General features: G+C 42.1%; 1 protein-coding gene across 1 annotated transcript in view; it reads left to right on the forward strand.

The window, feature by feature from the left end:
* Positions 1-9,410, forward strand: part of FAM241A (family with sequence similarity 241 member A) — a 31,190-nt gene extending 21,780 nt beyond the window's left edge. The window contains exon 2 of the mRNA XM_026659871.1: positions 8,435-9,410. Coding sequence (XP_026515656.1) covers positions 8,435-8,680 — 246 coding nt within the window. The 3' untranslated portion in view covers positions 8,681-9,410. The remainder of the gene's footprint in view (positions 1-8,434) is intronic.
* Positions 9,411-17,443: the final 8,033 nt, after the last annotated feature.

Here is a 17,443-nt window from a genome sequence, read left to right on the forward strand (position 1 = left end):
ACAGGAGGTGCACTTGTTCCTATCACTAGGAGCAGTTGAAGAGGTTCGTCAGGAGCTGAAGGGCAAGGGCTTCTGTTCCCAGTATTTCCTAATACCATAAGCCAAAGGCGGGCTCAGGCCCATCCTAGACGTGTTAGAGCTCAACAAGTTCATGAGGAAATTGAAGTTCTGCATGGTCTCTTTGGCCTCCATCATCCCTTCCTTGGATCCAGGGGACTGGTAGGCTGCCCTCGACTTGAAGGACGCGTACTTTCATATAGCAATTACACCATCCCACAGACGGTATCTCAGGTGTGTGGTGAGCAACAAACACTACCAGTTCACAGTCCTCCGGTTCGGCCTGTCAGTGGCGCCTTGTGTATTTACCACGTGCATAGCAATCGTGGTGACCTTCTTACACAGATGCCAGGTACAGGTGTTCCCGTACCTCGATGACTGGCTGATCAAGGGCCACTCCAGGGCTCAAGTGGAGGCACAAGTCGACTTCATAAGATCAACATTTGATGAACTGGGCCTTAACCTGAACATAGGGAAATTGACTCTGTCCCCTGTTCAGTGGATAGAGTTCATGGGGCGGTGCTGGACTCGACACACGCCAGGGCATACCTCCCGGAAGCGAAATTTCAGGCCCTGGGCGACATCATTCGAAGTCTCAGGCAGTTTCCCACTACCACAGCAAGGAATTGCCTGAAACTTCTAGGACACATGGCCTCTTGTACCTATGTGGTGCAACACCCCAGGCTCAGACTCCGGCCTCTCCAATCGTAGCTAGCCTCAGTGTATTGGCCAGCTGGGACAGTTTGGACAGGGTCGTGACTCTGCTTCGCCTGGTCCTCGACTCCCTTCAGTGGTGGCTGGACCCACAGGTAGTGTGTGCAGGGGTCCCTTCACTGGTCCTCAGCTGTCCCATCTCGCTAGTGACAGACGCGTCAGCCTTGGGATGGGGAGCACATCTGAGAGATCTCAGGACACAAGGCCTCTGGTCTCAGGTGGAACTCGCTCTCCACATCAATTTCAGAGAGCTGAGAGCGGTGCGCCTAGCATGCCAGACTTTCCAAGCCCACTTGACAAGGAGATGTCAAGCATTACCAGCAGATCGAGGGAAGTGATTATTCCCCTCTATTCAGCACTGGTGAGGCCACACCTGGAGTATTGTGTCCAGCTTTGGTCCCTCCACTACAGAAGGAATGTGGACAAATTGGAGAGAGTCCAGCGGAGGCCAATGAAAACAGTTAGGGGGCTGGGGCACATGACTTACGAGGAGAGGCTGAGGGAACTTGGGTTATGTAGTCTGCAGAAGAGAAGAGTGAGAGGGGATTTGATAGCAGCTTCAACTACCTGAAGTGGGGTTCCAAAGAGGATGGAGCCTAGGCTGCTCTCAGTGGTGGCAGATGACAGAACAAGAAGAAATGGTCTCAAGTTGCAGTGGGGGAGGTCTAGGTTGGATATTAGGAAACACTATTTCACTAGGAGAGTGGTGAAGCACTGGAATGGGTTACCTAGGGAGGTGATGGAATCTCCATCCTTAGAGGTTTTTAAGGCCCATCTTGACAAAGCCCTGGCTTGGATGATTTAGTTGCTGGTTTGAGCAGGGGATTGGACTAGAAGACCTCCTGAGGTCTCTTCCAACCTTAACATTCTATGATTCTATATGTATCAGTCATGATAGACAACACCACGGTGATGTTCTATATCAACAAACAGGGGTGCACACTCCTCTCCCCTGTGCCTGGAAGCCCTCATGCTGTGGGACCTTTGTGTAGCTCATTCGATACTCCTGCAAGCGTCGTACCTCCCAGGAGTATAGAATGAGTTGGCGGACTGTCTCAGCAGGTCTTTTCACGGCCGCGAGTGGTCTCTATGCCCAGACATCGCAAACTCCATCTTCCAACGGTGGGGCTTTCCCCAGATGGGCCTGTTCGCCACATGACACAACAGGAAGTGCCAACAGTTTTGCTCCTTCCTGAATCACAGCCCGGGCTCTATCGCGGACACGTTCCTCCTTCCATGGGGAGGCCATCTCCTATACGAGTTCCTGCCCATCCCTCTCATTCACAAGGTGCTCCTCAAGATATGGAGGGAAGAGGCTTCAATGATATTGATAGCTCCAGCCTGGCCCTGCCAACACTAGTACACATCTCTCCTGGAAATGTCCATGGAAGCCCCAGTTACCTTGCCGCTCCTCCCAGAGTTAATAACTCAGGATCACAGCCGTCTCCAGCACCTGAACCTCGAGTTGTTGCTCCTCCCAGCGTGGAAACTCCATGGCTGAACCCCACAGAGCTCTCCTGCTCGGACCCAGTTAGACAAGTCCTCCTTGGCAATAGGAAACCCTCCACCAGGGCTACCTACCTTACCAAGTGAAAGAGATTCTCAGTCTGGTCGGCGCAGTATCACTCGTCCCCGATGCTCACCTCTACACCACTCATACTGGACTACTTTCTCCATCTCAAGCACATCTTTGTCCATGTCATCAATAAGGGTTCACTTGGCCGCCATCTCTGCCTTCCATCCAGGTTCAGAGGGCTGGTCGGTGTTTGCCAACTCCTATGGTCAGCTGTTTCCTGAAAGGTCTTGGCAGGCTATATCTGCACGTCTGGCAACCGACCCCAACTTGGGACCTCAATCTGGTCCTTTCCAAATTGATGGGTCTGCCCTTTGAACCGCTGGCGACATGTTCCCTGCTCTACCCGTCATACAAGGTGGCATTTCTGGTAGCGATAACCTCAGCCAGGAGGGTATATGAGCTCAAGGCCCTAACATCAGAGCCCCCTTACACCGTGTTCTATAAGGACAAGGTTCAACTCAGGCCACATCCAGCTTTTCTCCCGAAGGTTGTCTCCCAGTTTCACATCAACCAGGACATTTTCCTCCCTATGTTTTATCCGAAGCCGCACTCGAGCGGCAGAGAGCAGAGGCTTCGCTCACTGGATGTCCGCAGAGCGCTAACCTTTTATATTGAAAGAACTAAACTGTTTAGGAAGTCCATTCAACTGTTTGTGGCCATGGCAGACAGGATGAAGGGTCTTCCAGTCTCCTCCCAACAAATTTCCTCGTTGATCACGTCCTGCATCTGTGAATGCTATAAACTGGCAGAGGTGCCTGCCCCTCCGCTCACAGTGCACTCCACTAGGGCGCAAGCTTCTTTAGCCGCATTTCTGGCGTAAGTCCCAACCCAGGAAATATGCAGAGCAGCGACGTGTTCCTCCATACATACTTTCACCGTGCGTTATGTGGTTACCCAGCAGGCCAGAGACGATGCGGCCTTCGGTAGAGCAGTGCTCCAGTTAGAGGACAGCTCCGACTGTCTCGTAACTGTTGTTCTCCAGATGTGGTGTTCATGTCATTCCAATACCCACCCACCTACCCCTCTGTCGGAGTAGCCAGCAAGAAGGAACTGAGGGAGTGGGGGGTTGGTAGGGCCCAGACCGACCTGACAGATACTGCTAGGGGGAAAATCTTCCGGCTGCCACTCACGCACACCTGATTGGAATGGACATGAACAGCACCTCTCGAAGAACGACAGTTACGAGAAGGTAACTGTTTTTTTCTCTTTTGAAAACATTGTTATAGTATGGCAGCACTCACAAAGGCCTGGCCTGATTCAGCAAGATACTTAAAGACACGCCTAACTTTAGCCGTGTGAATAGTCTCATGGAAATCAATCGTGAATAAGGGTCTAAAACAGTGACAGATAATGCTAAGTGTTTGAAAGTTCATTTTTGAACAAAGATAATATACACTCACTAACTCTGCAGTCCTGCAAACATTGACAATTTACGTAACTTTATGCTGCTTAGTATTCTAGTTAAATTCAATGCGACTACTTGCGAATAAATTTAAGCTTAATTTAGTCATGTTTCTTTAGCAGTCTGAAGTATCGTAACCAATTGTTGGAGTTTTATATTAACAGTAGTCCAACTGTAGCTCCACTGGTAAAGAAAGTATTTGGCAAGAACATGGAATGATTATGCAGCATTAGTGAAGAAAAATGTGCCATCTATATTTTATGGCTGATAATCTGTTTTCAGTTTTACTTGTTTTTTGATACCCTGCTGAAGCAAAATTGCTCATCTCAGAAGTCTTTGAAGCACATTTTCAAATTTTTATTTTAACTCAGATCAGTACAGAGACTAGTTCAGAAATATGTTGCATTATTGAGGAGAGCCCTACATTATTTCTCTTTATTAGATTTTTTTTTCAGTCCAACGAAAAGATTAGTAACATACTAACTGCTTTAGCAGCTTTCCTCTAGATTAAGAATCTCATTTTGAAAGTTACTTTATAATCTGCCACAGATATTACAGTATCAGAAAAATGGGTGAAATTTATTCTGCCATATTAAACATACCATACAATGAAGGCTTTTGTTCTAGTTTTAATGTGCTTCAATATCTATTTTACCTTAGAGATTCAGGAATACAAAATTGTTTGTATCAGTGCTTAAGAAGTGGGGAATGAAGTAAATGCCTTTCATTTTTAAAATTTTTCTAGAAGAGACTTTTTAAATTTTGTAATATAGGCTATTACAGAATAATAGACTATTGTATTTATTCATTGTTCTGATGTAATAAAATGTATGTGCTTTTGCTGCCTTCAACTTTTCAGAGTAAAATAATATGAGAAAGGCAAGGACTCCAAGCTTTCCCAGCAATGGCCTGGCACTAATTCATGTGATGATAAAAATGTACAAGACATGTAAGACAAAAGTAAAACTCCAGGCAGTCCTGAACTAAGTTTGATATGTGCCTCTCCACCAAAAATCTTACAGTACTCTATAGTGTTAATCTATGTTATGGGGAAGAATTCAAGTCAGTAAATTCAGGGGTGAACTATTTAGTGTTTTCAGTTGTTTCCTCTGGGCTATCGAAATTTGTTCTGTCCTCCTCATGGAGACTGAAGATAGTTCAGAACTGTTGGCCTGATCAGGTGATGACTCACTTAAGGATCTTGCTAAAGATTTTGACTTTGTCCAGGAGGCCAACTGAGCATGGTGTAGCCTGGATCTTGGCTGCTACCCTCCGTATCAGGGAGTGCAAGTATTAGGGAAGTCATTGCATTGTTTGTGGTATTGGACAAACCCCATGGGATGTGGCCCTACACCATTCTGCGCTGGCCAGCTGTCCAAGACCAGTGTTGGGATAGAGGATGCTGTTTCTCCAGGAAGGTGTAGGAGTTACTCCTACAGGCACTCCCAGAAGTATTCTGTCTGCATCAGCATTGCACATGGAAAGTATGTGGTGTCGTTCCATTCATGCTAACTGTGGTCCCTGGAGCTGCAGTATAGACCTTAAGTGCAAGCCTCTGAGTGTGAATGACAGAGCGAGATCAGTTTTTTGCACTTTTTCCCCCTACATATCCTTCCCTCAATAAATACACTAGCTGGCATATTAGTGTGACATCTGTCTTTTAGGAAACTCCCTCTGTTACACAAGAGGACAGAAGGGGACAAGAACAGACTCTCAATGTGGCAAGCATCCTTCCTATGGAATCTTAAGGGTTGTACACAAACGAGATTCAGGCTCAAACATTCTGCAATCTGATCCTGCACTCCTGAAGTTACTGGGAGATTTAATACTGATTTCATTGGGAGCAGGATTGGACCCAAAGTGCCAGCAGGTGTGGTTTTTGTGCCCCTTGAAAAGCAGACCCATGTATGAGAAATTTGGCGAGGAGAAAAAAGGAGGGTGGTGTGACGGGTTGGATCACAGAACCCCCCTGGGAGCTGCCACCTGATGTGCCAAGACTACTTCTGCCCCTGCCTTCCCTGCCAGCTCGGGGCCCCAGCACCCTGTCTTGCTGAGCCAGACACTCCCGTCTGCTCCAACAAAGACCCAGAGTCTGAATTACTTGCCCCAAAGCTGCAGGTTTACCTGAAAGCAGCTAACAGAAGTGTTCCTGTCTTCAACACTCAGATGCCCAACTCCCAATGGGGTCTAAACCCAAATAAATCCGTTTTACCCTGTCTAAAGCTTATACAGGGTAAACTCAAAAATTGTTCGCCCTCTATAACACTGATAGAGAGATATGCACAGTTGTTTGCTCCCCCAGGTATTAATACATACTCAGAGTTAATTAATAAGTAAAAAGTGATTTTATTAAATACAGAAAGTAGGATTTAAGTGGTTCCAAGTAGTAACAGACAGAATGAAGTAAGGTACCAAGCAAAATAAAATAAAACGTGCAAATCTATGTCTAATCAAACTGAGTACAGATAATCTCACCCTCAGAGATGCTTCAGTAAGTTTTTTTCCTCAGACTGGACACCTTCCAGGCCTGGGCACAATTCTTTCCCTGGTACAGCTCTTGTTCCAGCTCACGTGGTGGGTAGGGGATTCTTCATGATGGCTCCTCTCTCTTTGTTCTGTTCCACCCCTTTATATGTCTTTTGCATAAGGTGGGAATCCTTTGGCCCTCTCTGGGTTCCCACCCCCTCCTTCTCAATGGAAAGACGCCAGGTTAAAGATGGATTCCAGTTCAGGTGACATGATCCCATGTCACTGCAAGACTTCATTGCCCACTTGCCAGCACACAGGTATACAGGAAGACTTACAAGTAAAACACAGCCATCTGCAGACAATGGTCCTGGTTAATGGGTGTCATCAAGATTCCAAACCACCATTAATGGCCCACACTTTGCATAATTACAATAGGCCCTCAGAATTGTATTTCATATTTCTAGTGTCAGATACAAGAGTGGTACATTTATACAAATAGGATGATCACACTCAGTAAGTTATAAGCTTTGTAATGATACCTTACAAGAGACCTTTTGCATGAGGCATATTCCAGTTACATTATATTCACTTATTAGCATATTTTTATAAAACTATATGGACTGCAACGTCACAGGTGGCTTTTAATAAGTTTGTCCAGTTAGCGGAGTTCCAATCTTAAGCAACAATCTGCCTACTGTGTGAGCCTGCGTAGTAACTACACAAAATATTTAACCACTGGGTATGTTTGCCCTACCTGTCTCTTTCTGAGATAAAGTCTGGAAGCTCAAAACAAATAATTTTGTGAACTGGCAGGTAGGAAAAATTAATTTTACACACATGAACCTGTAGAACTGCAATGGACTGTTACAAATGTTCGGTCTCTCTTCATTGCTGTTCCTAATTTTGCTATAGCACTCTTACAACCAAGCTTTCATTCCATATGAAGGTTCTACATGTGACCTAATATCTAGTTTGGGAAAAGGTGCTTAGACTGTTGGATTGTCTTTGTTGTTGTTGTTGTTATCGTGAGTACAGTGCTTTATACTAATGGGAATTCAGCATTTTAAAATTATAGGTTATCAGATTCTGTAATGGGGACCAGATTCCACTATCAGTTACCCAGGTAGTCTCCATCAGGAAGCCAATTACTATCTGCTGTAACCACAGGAAATAGAAGGACTTCTACCCTTAGATATAATTGAAGCTGCAGTTAGAAATTAGCTTTTGAATATAAATCCAGACTTGACACAGTACTCCCTCTTCCAGAAACTTTGCTTTATGATGAACACTTAATAACTATAATTAAGGTTTACAACCAGCCTGTTGTTGGAAATATTGATTTGTTGACTAAAATATTGATGAGTAACTTGTGATTGCTACTAATGGAAGCATCAGAAAAGGCATGTCCCTGAGCTACTTTATCATCTTGAAAGTGTGCTCATTGAACATGAAATTCACCCCTCTTCACTCAAATCCCAAGTATTTCGGTTTTGCGCAATTAATTTCATGGAGCTGTCCCAGCTCTGCAGCCGCTGTTCTAACCCATGTGATAGAATGGTGACTTCTGCCCCTCTGTGGCTCTTGTACAATGGTGTTTGTACCACTGGATTTGCATAAGTGAAGATCCAGTTGCCCCCCTCCAATCTGTCCCATTTGGAGTTAGTGTGGAACACCCTTTAATGGTGCAAAGGTTCCTTGGTACCACTGCTCCACCTGTGATTTTCCTAAACCCATTCTGCTGCCTACCCCTACCTCCAGAAATACTGGGAGGTTTCCACAACTTCTTGCACCATGTCTTCACACTAGGATGAATTTCAGCTTTCCCTGTTGCTAGCCTCGCCCATTGTCTTCCCTGGCCATCTTTCAATAATAAAAATCCCTTCAGTTTCTTTGTCTTGTGCAAAATACGTAATGGTTTGTAGTCTGCTAGTAGAGGTTATTCATGCAGGTTCAGTGGTTCTAAAGTCTTACTGGCAATGACTTTTCAATGAATCCACTGTATTCACTATTGACTATGTTAAAATATGCGACTCATATCAGGTACTGAATTTAATGAGTTCCTTTTTACGTATACTTTTTGGTATATTTTGATTTTTTTTCTAATTCTTGAAAGTAGAAACAGCCGAGATGTTTGTAAATTGTAAGAGACAGTAATAATAGTATCATATAAATAATATACGTCCAAACTATTTCCTGCTTTTGTTTTCTGTCTGCAGGTCCAGCAAGAACAAAGAAACCACACTGTGGAGCCTGTTATAGATGACTATAAAAAGATGGGGACTCTATTTGGTGAACTAAACAAAAGCCTTATCAGCATAGGCTTCACGAGGATGTATTTTGGAGAACGGATTGTGGAACCTGTAATAATCATATTCTTCTGGGTTATGCTTTGGTTCCTTGGCTTACAAGCTCTTGGACTAGTTGCTGTTCTGTGCCTTGTCATTATTTACGTGCAACAGTAGAGTATGGTGAATGGCCTGTTGGATAACATATTACAACCATGTCACCTTTCAGTGGATTTATATGTTTAAACAAACACTGGCATATTAAAAGCTGCAATTTTCCAAATCATGCTACACATTACATTTGTGAGGTCTCTACATTCAGACTAAAATTACATATGCATTTTAAAGGAAGTCAACAGTCCTAGCACATCTCCAAAGGGAATGAAAAGGATATGCTCCTAATAATGGTACTGTCCAAAGTAACTTACTCTTTTGAAGGGCTTGTCCACACAGTAAGTTAGTACACAGCAAGCCAGGGTGTGACTCTACTGCACACTAGCGTTTCAAATACTAACTCGGTGTGGACAAGCCTGAGTGAGGGTACATGAGCCATTGCAACCTTGAGGGCTCAGTCCTAGGTTGCCTTTTTATTAAATGTGGTATAAAAACACCTCCATCTGAATGGGGTCAGCCTCTCTTCTGTGATGTGGCTGATATTTTGAAATGACACTTTCTTGTGTAATGGAAATTCCTCTCTTTGTTTTGAAGAGTACACATAACCATGAGATTTATGTTCCGTTATTTTTACATTGTTCTCTCCTGTAAGCTTTTTGAAGGCTGGGCCCATAAATCTGAACTAACTAAAAATGTGTTCCTCCACTGGCTTGCACGTGTGCGCACACACATTAGTTTGTGACTGTAATGCCAGGCCTACGTTAGAAAAGGGTTGTCAGTCTAGCTATACCGACATAACTATGCCAGCAAATCCTCCTCCGGTAGGCTTAGCTTATACTGGCAAAAAAGTACTGTTGCCAATATAATTGTATCTACCCTAAAGCTTTTGCCAATATATAATTGTCAGGAAAAAATCACACCCGTAACTGACTTTGCTGTGCTGGCAAAGTTTCTAGTGTAGACGAGGCCTAGGTCTACTTATGTGTGCTTGGCTCTAGCCATTAATGCCTTTTTTAAATATCAAAACAGTTCTCTTAGAGGAAATAATTTGGGGACTTTGCAAATAAATATAAATCCCCACCTCTGCACCTACTATTCCAGCTAATGTGCTTGAATACTGACCACAGCCCCTCTACACCTCATATGCAGGAGGGTTGTATTACTAGTATTAAATGTGGATCTATCAACTTTGATGATGATTCTGGTTTACTGCCCAATCCTAACGTAGATGCAAGCTTTGCTTGTACAAGCACAGCAGACGCAGGCCTAATGTAAGATATGAGCAATTACGCAAATAAGATAGATTTCAACTGCAGTCTTACTCAGGAATTTTTGGTGTTTGATTTGGAAATATACCATCTAGAGAAGCATGTTGTAAGCTGAAATATCAGAGAATAAGATATAATATTGTATAGAGTTTTAAAATAAATCTGTAAAATCCACTTTGGTAATGTAGGATCGAATCCTGAGAAGTGCTGAGCAGAGGAAAGGCCAGAGAAAATCTTCACTAAATAGGCTAACAATTTAGCACCTCCCAAAACACGGTATTTATTTTAAATACAGAATTGACTCTATCCATCTGCATTTTTTCATTTACATTTGTTTAAATAAAACAGTTTACAATTTAAGATGTAAGCTTTTGAAATGCTGCTTTACTTTTGTTTTTGCAAACATTTTTGGATTGACAAACCTTAACCATGTGTAGTTTTTAGTTATTTACAAACTATGGGCTTCATCCAAAGACCATTGAACTCAATGAAAACAATCCCTATTGCTCCAATCCTTTAGTTAATTGGGTCCTTAGGAAGATTCTTATGTCCACATGGAGTCCCGTTGGATTCCATGCCCTGCACACATTGATCCAGTTGCAGGGCCTATGGAGCCATTCCTTGTAAACTTTTACAGCCATTGAAATCAATTACTATTTGTGGTTTTAAGCACTAAGGCCCCAATCCTGCAACACTTTATGCATATGTTTACCTCTATAAGTAGCCCCACTGCATTAATAAGACTGTTTGCATGTGGGAAGTTAAGCTCAACTGCAAGTGTGTGTCGACTGGGCCCAGGTTAAAGAATGTATCAGTCTGTACATGAGTAAAAGAAGCATACTGATGACATGGGAATACTGTACATCATAAAATATTCATAGATATGCTTTACTCAAACATTGCTGGAAATCTGGATTTCCAAAAGCTAAGTATGAATATAATTTGAATTTAATGGTGGGAGCTCTCAACCCACAAGTGCCTAAGGATAAACATTTAAAAATCCTTTTAAAAATAATATAATATACATAGTATGTTTGTGTATTGTTTATATGTAGTTGTGGTTTTGTGTGTGTATCTATATATGTATATATGGCCTGTATTACAAAATTTGCTTATTTTTTACGTCATGCTTTTTTCCTCCCATACAAGTTATTGTTCAGAGCATTTCATCCAAACCCTTTTGCCTCGTAGGGAAAAGGTCAATGTCTTGTAGGATATTCCCTGTTGCTGAGACTCTGTGTGCACAGACTGTGTTGTGATGCAGAATACACTGATTTCCTGAAGTGAAAGGAAACCTTCCATTGTTTTGGAGCTTAAGGAATAGCCGGCCAAAAGTGGGGCTGCTTGGTCACAGGTACAGAAATGAAGTAGGGAAGACAATGTAGTTACCAGCATATAATTTTTTGTCGGTGCATGTTAATGATCACAAACAATATGCATATAATCATCCCAGCAGCTCCCCTTCCCACACATGTCATGCAACACACATTCATAAAAGGTGGTTCTTTACACTTGATTTTAGTTCGAAAGGAGTGTCAGCTATGTCTGTCCTCTTTTGAAGGAGACTATATCCTGCCCTACAAGTCTTTCATATCTGCATTTTTATGACCCTAAAAAAAAAGCCCCCTCTCTATTATTATTATTATTATTATTATTTTTATTATTATTGAAACTTAACATGGAATAGATGGAGATGGACAAATGTTTTATCTTTTTCTAAAAAAGTAAACCTATCATTTGGACACCTCTCCTCCCCCCACCACCTTTCAGTAATGTCCCCTACTTCATTACTTATAGTCCGTCACATAAAAGTATTTTATACAGGATTGTCTGCCTTTAATATCTATGTGTTACAGCATTTCCCTGCCCCATTTTTGTTTGTTTTTTTTGTTGGGGTTTTTTTTTTTTGTCTTTTTTTATTTTTGAGAGTGAACTGGGGAAGACGTTCCATTATATTGAAAATGATTTTAAATGAGCAACATAACTGAACAAAGATGTGTATCAAAAGAAAATGCATTGTAAAATTGTGTCAAATATTGTGAGAAAATGTATGAGCAGCCTTTGCATTGCTTCTTCCCCACACCCCCAACTACAGTTTGAAGTCACTGGGAGTTTTGGATTTGCAAAGAATGCAGAATAGAGTCTCTATTCCAGAAATAAAGGGTGAATGTAAATTTTATTTGGATACAAGGGTTATAATCTCATGCTGAAAATCATTAACATTAATACAGGCGACTGTCAGTCTCTCTCCAGTTCTAATTACATGTGTCTTATGTATGTATACAATGATTGTATAAAAGAATTACATCATCCAAATTCACATTAAACAACGAACTATGTAATCCTTATTGGTCTTTGGGGTGGATAATAAGATTTCTGTAGAACTATTACTGTGTCTCCAAAAGAGCCATCAGATGCATAAATGTTTGAATTACTATGTACAGTAAGGAAAGTGCACATACAGCAAAGCTGATGGAACCTCATTTGTACTGAAAATTGACACATTGAAACTGTCCATAATGGGGAAAATGTTGTTTCCTGGAGATATTTGTGTGAAATAAGTCTTATTGAAAGCACTTTGTTACTCTTTCTAATAAAATGTATTCTGTCCTCGCATGAATTTGTTTTTACCCTCTGTGTTGTTCTGTCTTACATTTGGAAGCAGCTAACTGATTAATAAAACATATCTGATATGTCTTGATAATGCACTGATTTCAACTGAACTTGAAATTATTGTAAATCAGCTATGGAAGAGTACACAGGTGCTCATCAGTGGACCATAGCAGCTGTTGGTAACTGCATACAGCATCACATAACTATATGTCAAAGAATATAAACTGTCTCATTCCAAAAATCTGTGTAATCTCGTTACAGCTTCGGTGGCGGGAGGATTTTCTGGTTAAGAGTGCAATCTGTGGAGGAACTAGATTTGGTCAGTAGCATGAGAGATACTTTATAAGCCCATAATTTGTAGACCTCTAAATAGACATTTTTGTTTAACACTCATTGTGAATGATACACAGTCCAAGACATACCAAAGTGGATCCACTTCGAACAGTTCGTTCTCTCTCATTTCTCATTCCTCAACCCAGAAGTTGTTTCATTTCAGGCCATTCCAAAAAATGCACGTCTCTATCAGTGATTCTCAACCAGGGGGTATGCATACCCAATGGGTACGCAGAGATCTTACAGGGGGTACAGCAACTCACCCTAGATATTTACCTAGTTTAAAACAGGCTACATAAAAAGCACTAGTGAAGTCAGTACAAACTAAAATTTCATACAATGACTTGTTTTATACTGCTCTATATACTATACACTGAAATGTAAGTGCAATATTTACATTCCAATTGATTTATTTTATAATTATATGGTTAAAATGAGAAAGCAATTTTTCAGTAATAGTGGGCTGTGACACTTTTGTATTTTTATGTCTGATTTTGTATGCAAATAGTTCTTAAGCGAGGTGAAACTTGGGGGGTACACAAGACAAATCAGACTTCTGAAAGGGGTATAGTAATCTGGAAAGGTTGACCACACTGGTCTACACCACACAAAAAGCCAGAACTGGTAAGGCAACATAGGGATCAATCTGCTTTAGAACAATTGTGTAGGAGGCCTTGGGGCCCAGTTCTGCAAACTTATGTGAATAGTCTTACTTGAAGTATATGGGATCACTCGCATGAGTAATAGGTTGCAGGATCAGGCCCACAGTTGTCATTTTCCAGTAAAATTCCTTGCAATGTGGGGATGCTACCAATTGCCCAAGCATCTTGGTTAACTTCTCTGTATAAGTATTTTTAGTCCTATGTAGTATGTGCCTTTAAGAATAATTTAGATTTTGTTTTATATTCTATAGCTTATCTATTCAATGTGTACCTAAATTCTATTCTTAAGAAAGCTCTTAACTTTCTTATAATGGGGACAGAATAGTTTCAAAAGTGTGGGGCTTACAAATACTCTAATCCAGTGGTCCCCAACCTTTTCGTGTGGCGGGCGCCGGACGACTAGCCGCCGAAGACTGTGGCTGCCGGACAAGCAGCCGCTGAGAATTAGCGTCATCAAGAGGCAATGCTGCCGAAAACCAGCGGCATTTCTACAGCGACACTTGTTGACGTTGCCGCTTCTCGGCGGCATTTCGGCAGTTGCTTGTCCGGCAGCCAGTAGGCGGGCACCGCGTTGGTGACCCCTGCAGTTCTGGTTATTTCTAATGCACTTATATACTTGGTGTCTATTGTAAGGTAATAAAGGTGGAAGAGGTTCATGTTTCACCACAACACACTGAAAATCCAACCCTTCCTTTCTGTCCCAATGATGAAAACACTTGTTCACACCCTGCTAATTTCCCATCTTGATTATTGTAACTTCTCTCTTATCTGGCCTCCTTGACTCCCCTTTGGACAGTCTCTCCAGAGCTTATGTTCCTCACTCTCTATCAGGCCATATCACTAGCGCCCTCTTGCCTACCACACCAGTTTTAAACTTCCTATTTCCTTGCACAGCTCTGCCTCAGCCTACCTCTTGGATCTCATTTGTTAGCTCCTTTGCTCCATCAGCAATGACAGCCTCATCATCACCACCTTTCCTTCACATGTTCCCAGCTTTGTCTCTTCTCCATGCTACTTCATATGCATAGAACAACTTGATGCAAGTTCCACAGACACTAATTTTACTGTTTCAGTTGTCTTCTCTGCTCTAGCTTTATACCAGAGAGGCATATGGAAGAGAGGACTTTTTACAAAAAGAACTGAAGTCCTCATTTCTTAGGCTTGGTCTACACTTACCCCCCAAGTCGAAATAAGGTACGCAAATTCAGCTACGTGAATAACGTAGCTGAATTCGACATACCTTACTTCGAACTTACCGTGGTTCAGACGCGGTCCACACGCGGCAGGCAGGCTCCCCGTCGACTCCGCGGTACTCCTCTCGTTGAGCTGGAGTACCGCAGTCGACGGGGATCACTTCCTGGTTCGATTTATCGCGTCCAGACCAGACGCGATAAATCGAACTCGGAACTTCGATCCCCAGCCGCCGAACTAGCACGGCAGTGTAGACCAGCCCTTAGTGTGTTTATCTTGTCTGTGTCTGCCTTCTAGGGTACAAACTCCATGGGGCAGGAACTGTATTCATTTGTGTCTTGGACAACCCTGATTACATTTTTGATGCTTAGCAAATTAATGCTGTCAGCTGCAGTGTTTAAAAATGTTTTATTATCAAGTGCTTGCAAAATATTTTCTTAGAGTGAATAAAGTGAAGAAACTGAAAGAATAGAGTTATCTGTCCAAGGGACAGTTGTTTTAGAAGGTTAAAGTATTTTGGGTCAATGGGAGAGAATACTTTTCTGGTGAGGCAGTTGCTGACCTATGTCCAGCTGAGGATGAATTAGCTGCTTTCCAATCCACCACCAGCTACCAAAGCTAATGGGGAGAAAGGACAATCTCGCCCTACAAGGCCCAAGGAATCAGTGAGGTCTGTTTTAGCAAGATGCTGATGGCGGCTTGGAGTGGAGGGGCATGGAAGAGGGAGGATTGCCTCTCCGCTGTCTAGGAATTGGTCCAATGACATTAAAGGGAGATAGTGGGAGAATTAAAACAGGACTGAATGCAGGATCTAGGATCTGTTATATCCATTAATCTTGTGTATTGCTTTCTATCCTGGGTGTGAGAACAACCCGGTGGTTTTATTGCTGGTCTTTGCTTCCCAGTTTGTGCCCACAACAATCACTATTTGCAAGAAATTTGTGTGTCTGCCTTTCTAACCTGTCTTGCTGTGTCCTCTGTCAAGGTACTTTAAATATACCCATTACTGTGTATCTATTTTAAAGCACTAACAGTGATTGATCTAATCTCCCAAACCTCATTTTTAGGAGCTGGCGGTATCATTTGTGCAGTAGGAGCCAAGTTTATCACTGGGAAACTGCTGTTGGCGTCCCAGCAAGGGAAGTCATATTTCAGTATGACTGTAGCAGTTTGGGCTTCATAGAGGACTTCTGAGAGTACTGTGGCGAAGAGCCTGTTGGATCCATACTAGTATACCAGGACAAGAGGTGGACATCAGCATTCTTCCTCAGTTCATTTACAAAGACTACCTGCTTGGGATAATTATTTCTGCTTTTTAGTAAATCTGTATTCTTTTTCTCACAAAAAAAACCCCAGCTTGCCTCAAAACAACACAGCCATGCCTCCCTCATGTGCTTGCAACAAAGGAAAATATTATGGGTAACAGTTTCAAAAATATGTTAGGAACCAAAGTCCCATTTTCAAAAGAGACAAGCACTCAGGAATCTTGGGGCTCAGCTGCACTATCATTTAGTCTGTGGAAAGCGGAGGTGTGGATCTAACCTACACTAGCCTGCCATGCTCTAACTGTTCATCCTGCTGGCTCACACTGACAGCTCTTTAATGCATGAACTGTTAATATGTGCCAGCAGGGTCCACACAGACAGACTGGGGGAAGCTAATGTGAGGTAGATTCATGCCTCAGTTTGCCACAAACTAAATGTTTATGTAGATAAGCCCTTTGTCTCACTGACTTTCTGTGAGACTCGAGCTCCCAAGTGCCCAAGTTACTTTTGAAAATGGAACTTTTAAGCTCCTAAATCACTTACGTTTTTGAAAATTTTATCTGAGTGAAGCTAAAACAATGGATTCATATCTCTTTAAAAATCTGTATAATCTTGATCCTAAAAGAACACTACTTCCCCCTGGGAAAATATAGGCAGTGTTTAAGGAACACTGGTGCAGGTTACAGTAAAGCATTCTGGCATATCTATCTTAATGCTATCTTGCTTATGTCACACACTAAAACGAGTTCTCCAACATTTCCTTTACAGTCATTTTGTGTATTCATGCATCTTGTAAAAGACCTCGCTAGAGCTGACATCAGCCAAGTACTTGCTTTCCTCAGGCATTTCAGCCCTTTAAGCTCAGAACTCTGTCCCTCTTCCCCAGCTGATCTTATTTTGTCTGTAGGCAGCTGAACCCACAAAATGGCCCTGCTTTTCCCTAAAGAGAGTGGAAATATAGTCTAGCAAACTGCATCCTTTTCCTGGTCTTAATAGGATTAGTAAAAGCATATGATGATAAATTTTTCAGTAAGAATAAACCTTTCTGTGCCCTAAAGCTTGAGCTTATTTCAATAAATATCTTCTACAATTACACTGTTGCTGGAAAAAAGATTTAACAGCCTTGATTCTATTACCTATCTCTGATTTCTAGCCCTCTAATTACTTATGCTAAGTGGTGCTGTTTAGTGTCCCCCAACATAATTAAATATTATTCTAAGTTGTTTGTACTCTGTTAATCATGATTCAGAAATTTCAGCAATCAGAAAGGTAAAAAGGAAACTATTTGGCTCTGTTGCATTTTCAGTGAAGCGTTGCCTAACGCCTTATGCTTTATTGATTCTTATTCCAGCTATTCAAAAAGCAAACACAAGTTACTGCTAACTGACCCCTTTGTTAACTTAACCTTTAAATCGCTCCCTTATTTTTCCTATCTTGTGCAGTAGCCATCACCATTCGGTCCACTCTACACTTGTAACATCTACTGTCTTGGGG

Source organism: Terrapene carolina, unplaced genomic scaffold (genome assembly GCF_002925995.2).
Source record: "Terrapene carolina triunguis isolate 2854851 unplaced genomic scaffold, T_m_triunguis-2.0 Scaffold706, whole genome shotgun sequence".
Lineage (NCBI taxonomy): Eukaryota > Metazoa > Chordata > Testudines > Emydidae > Terrapene > Terrapene triunguis.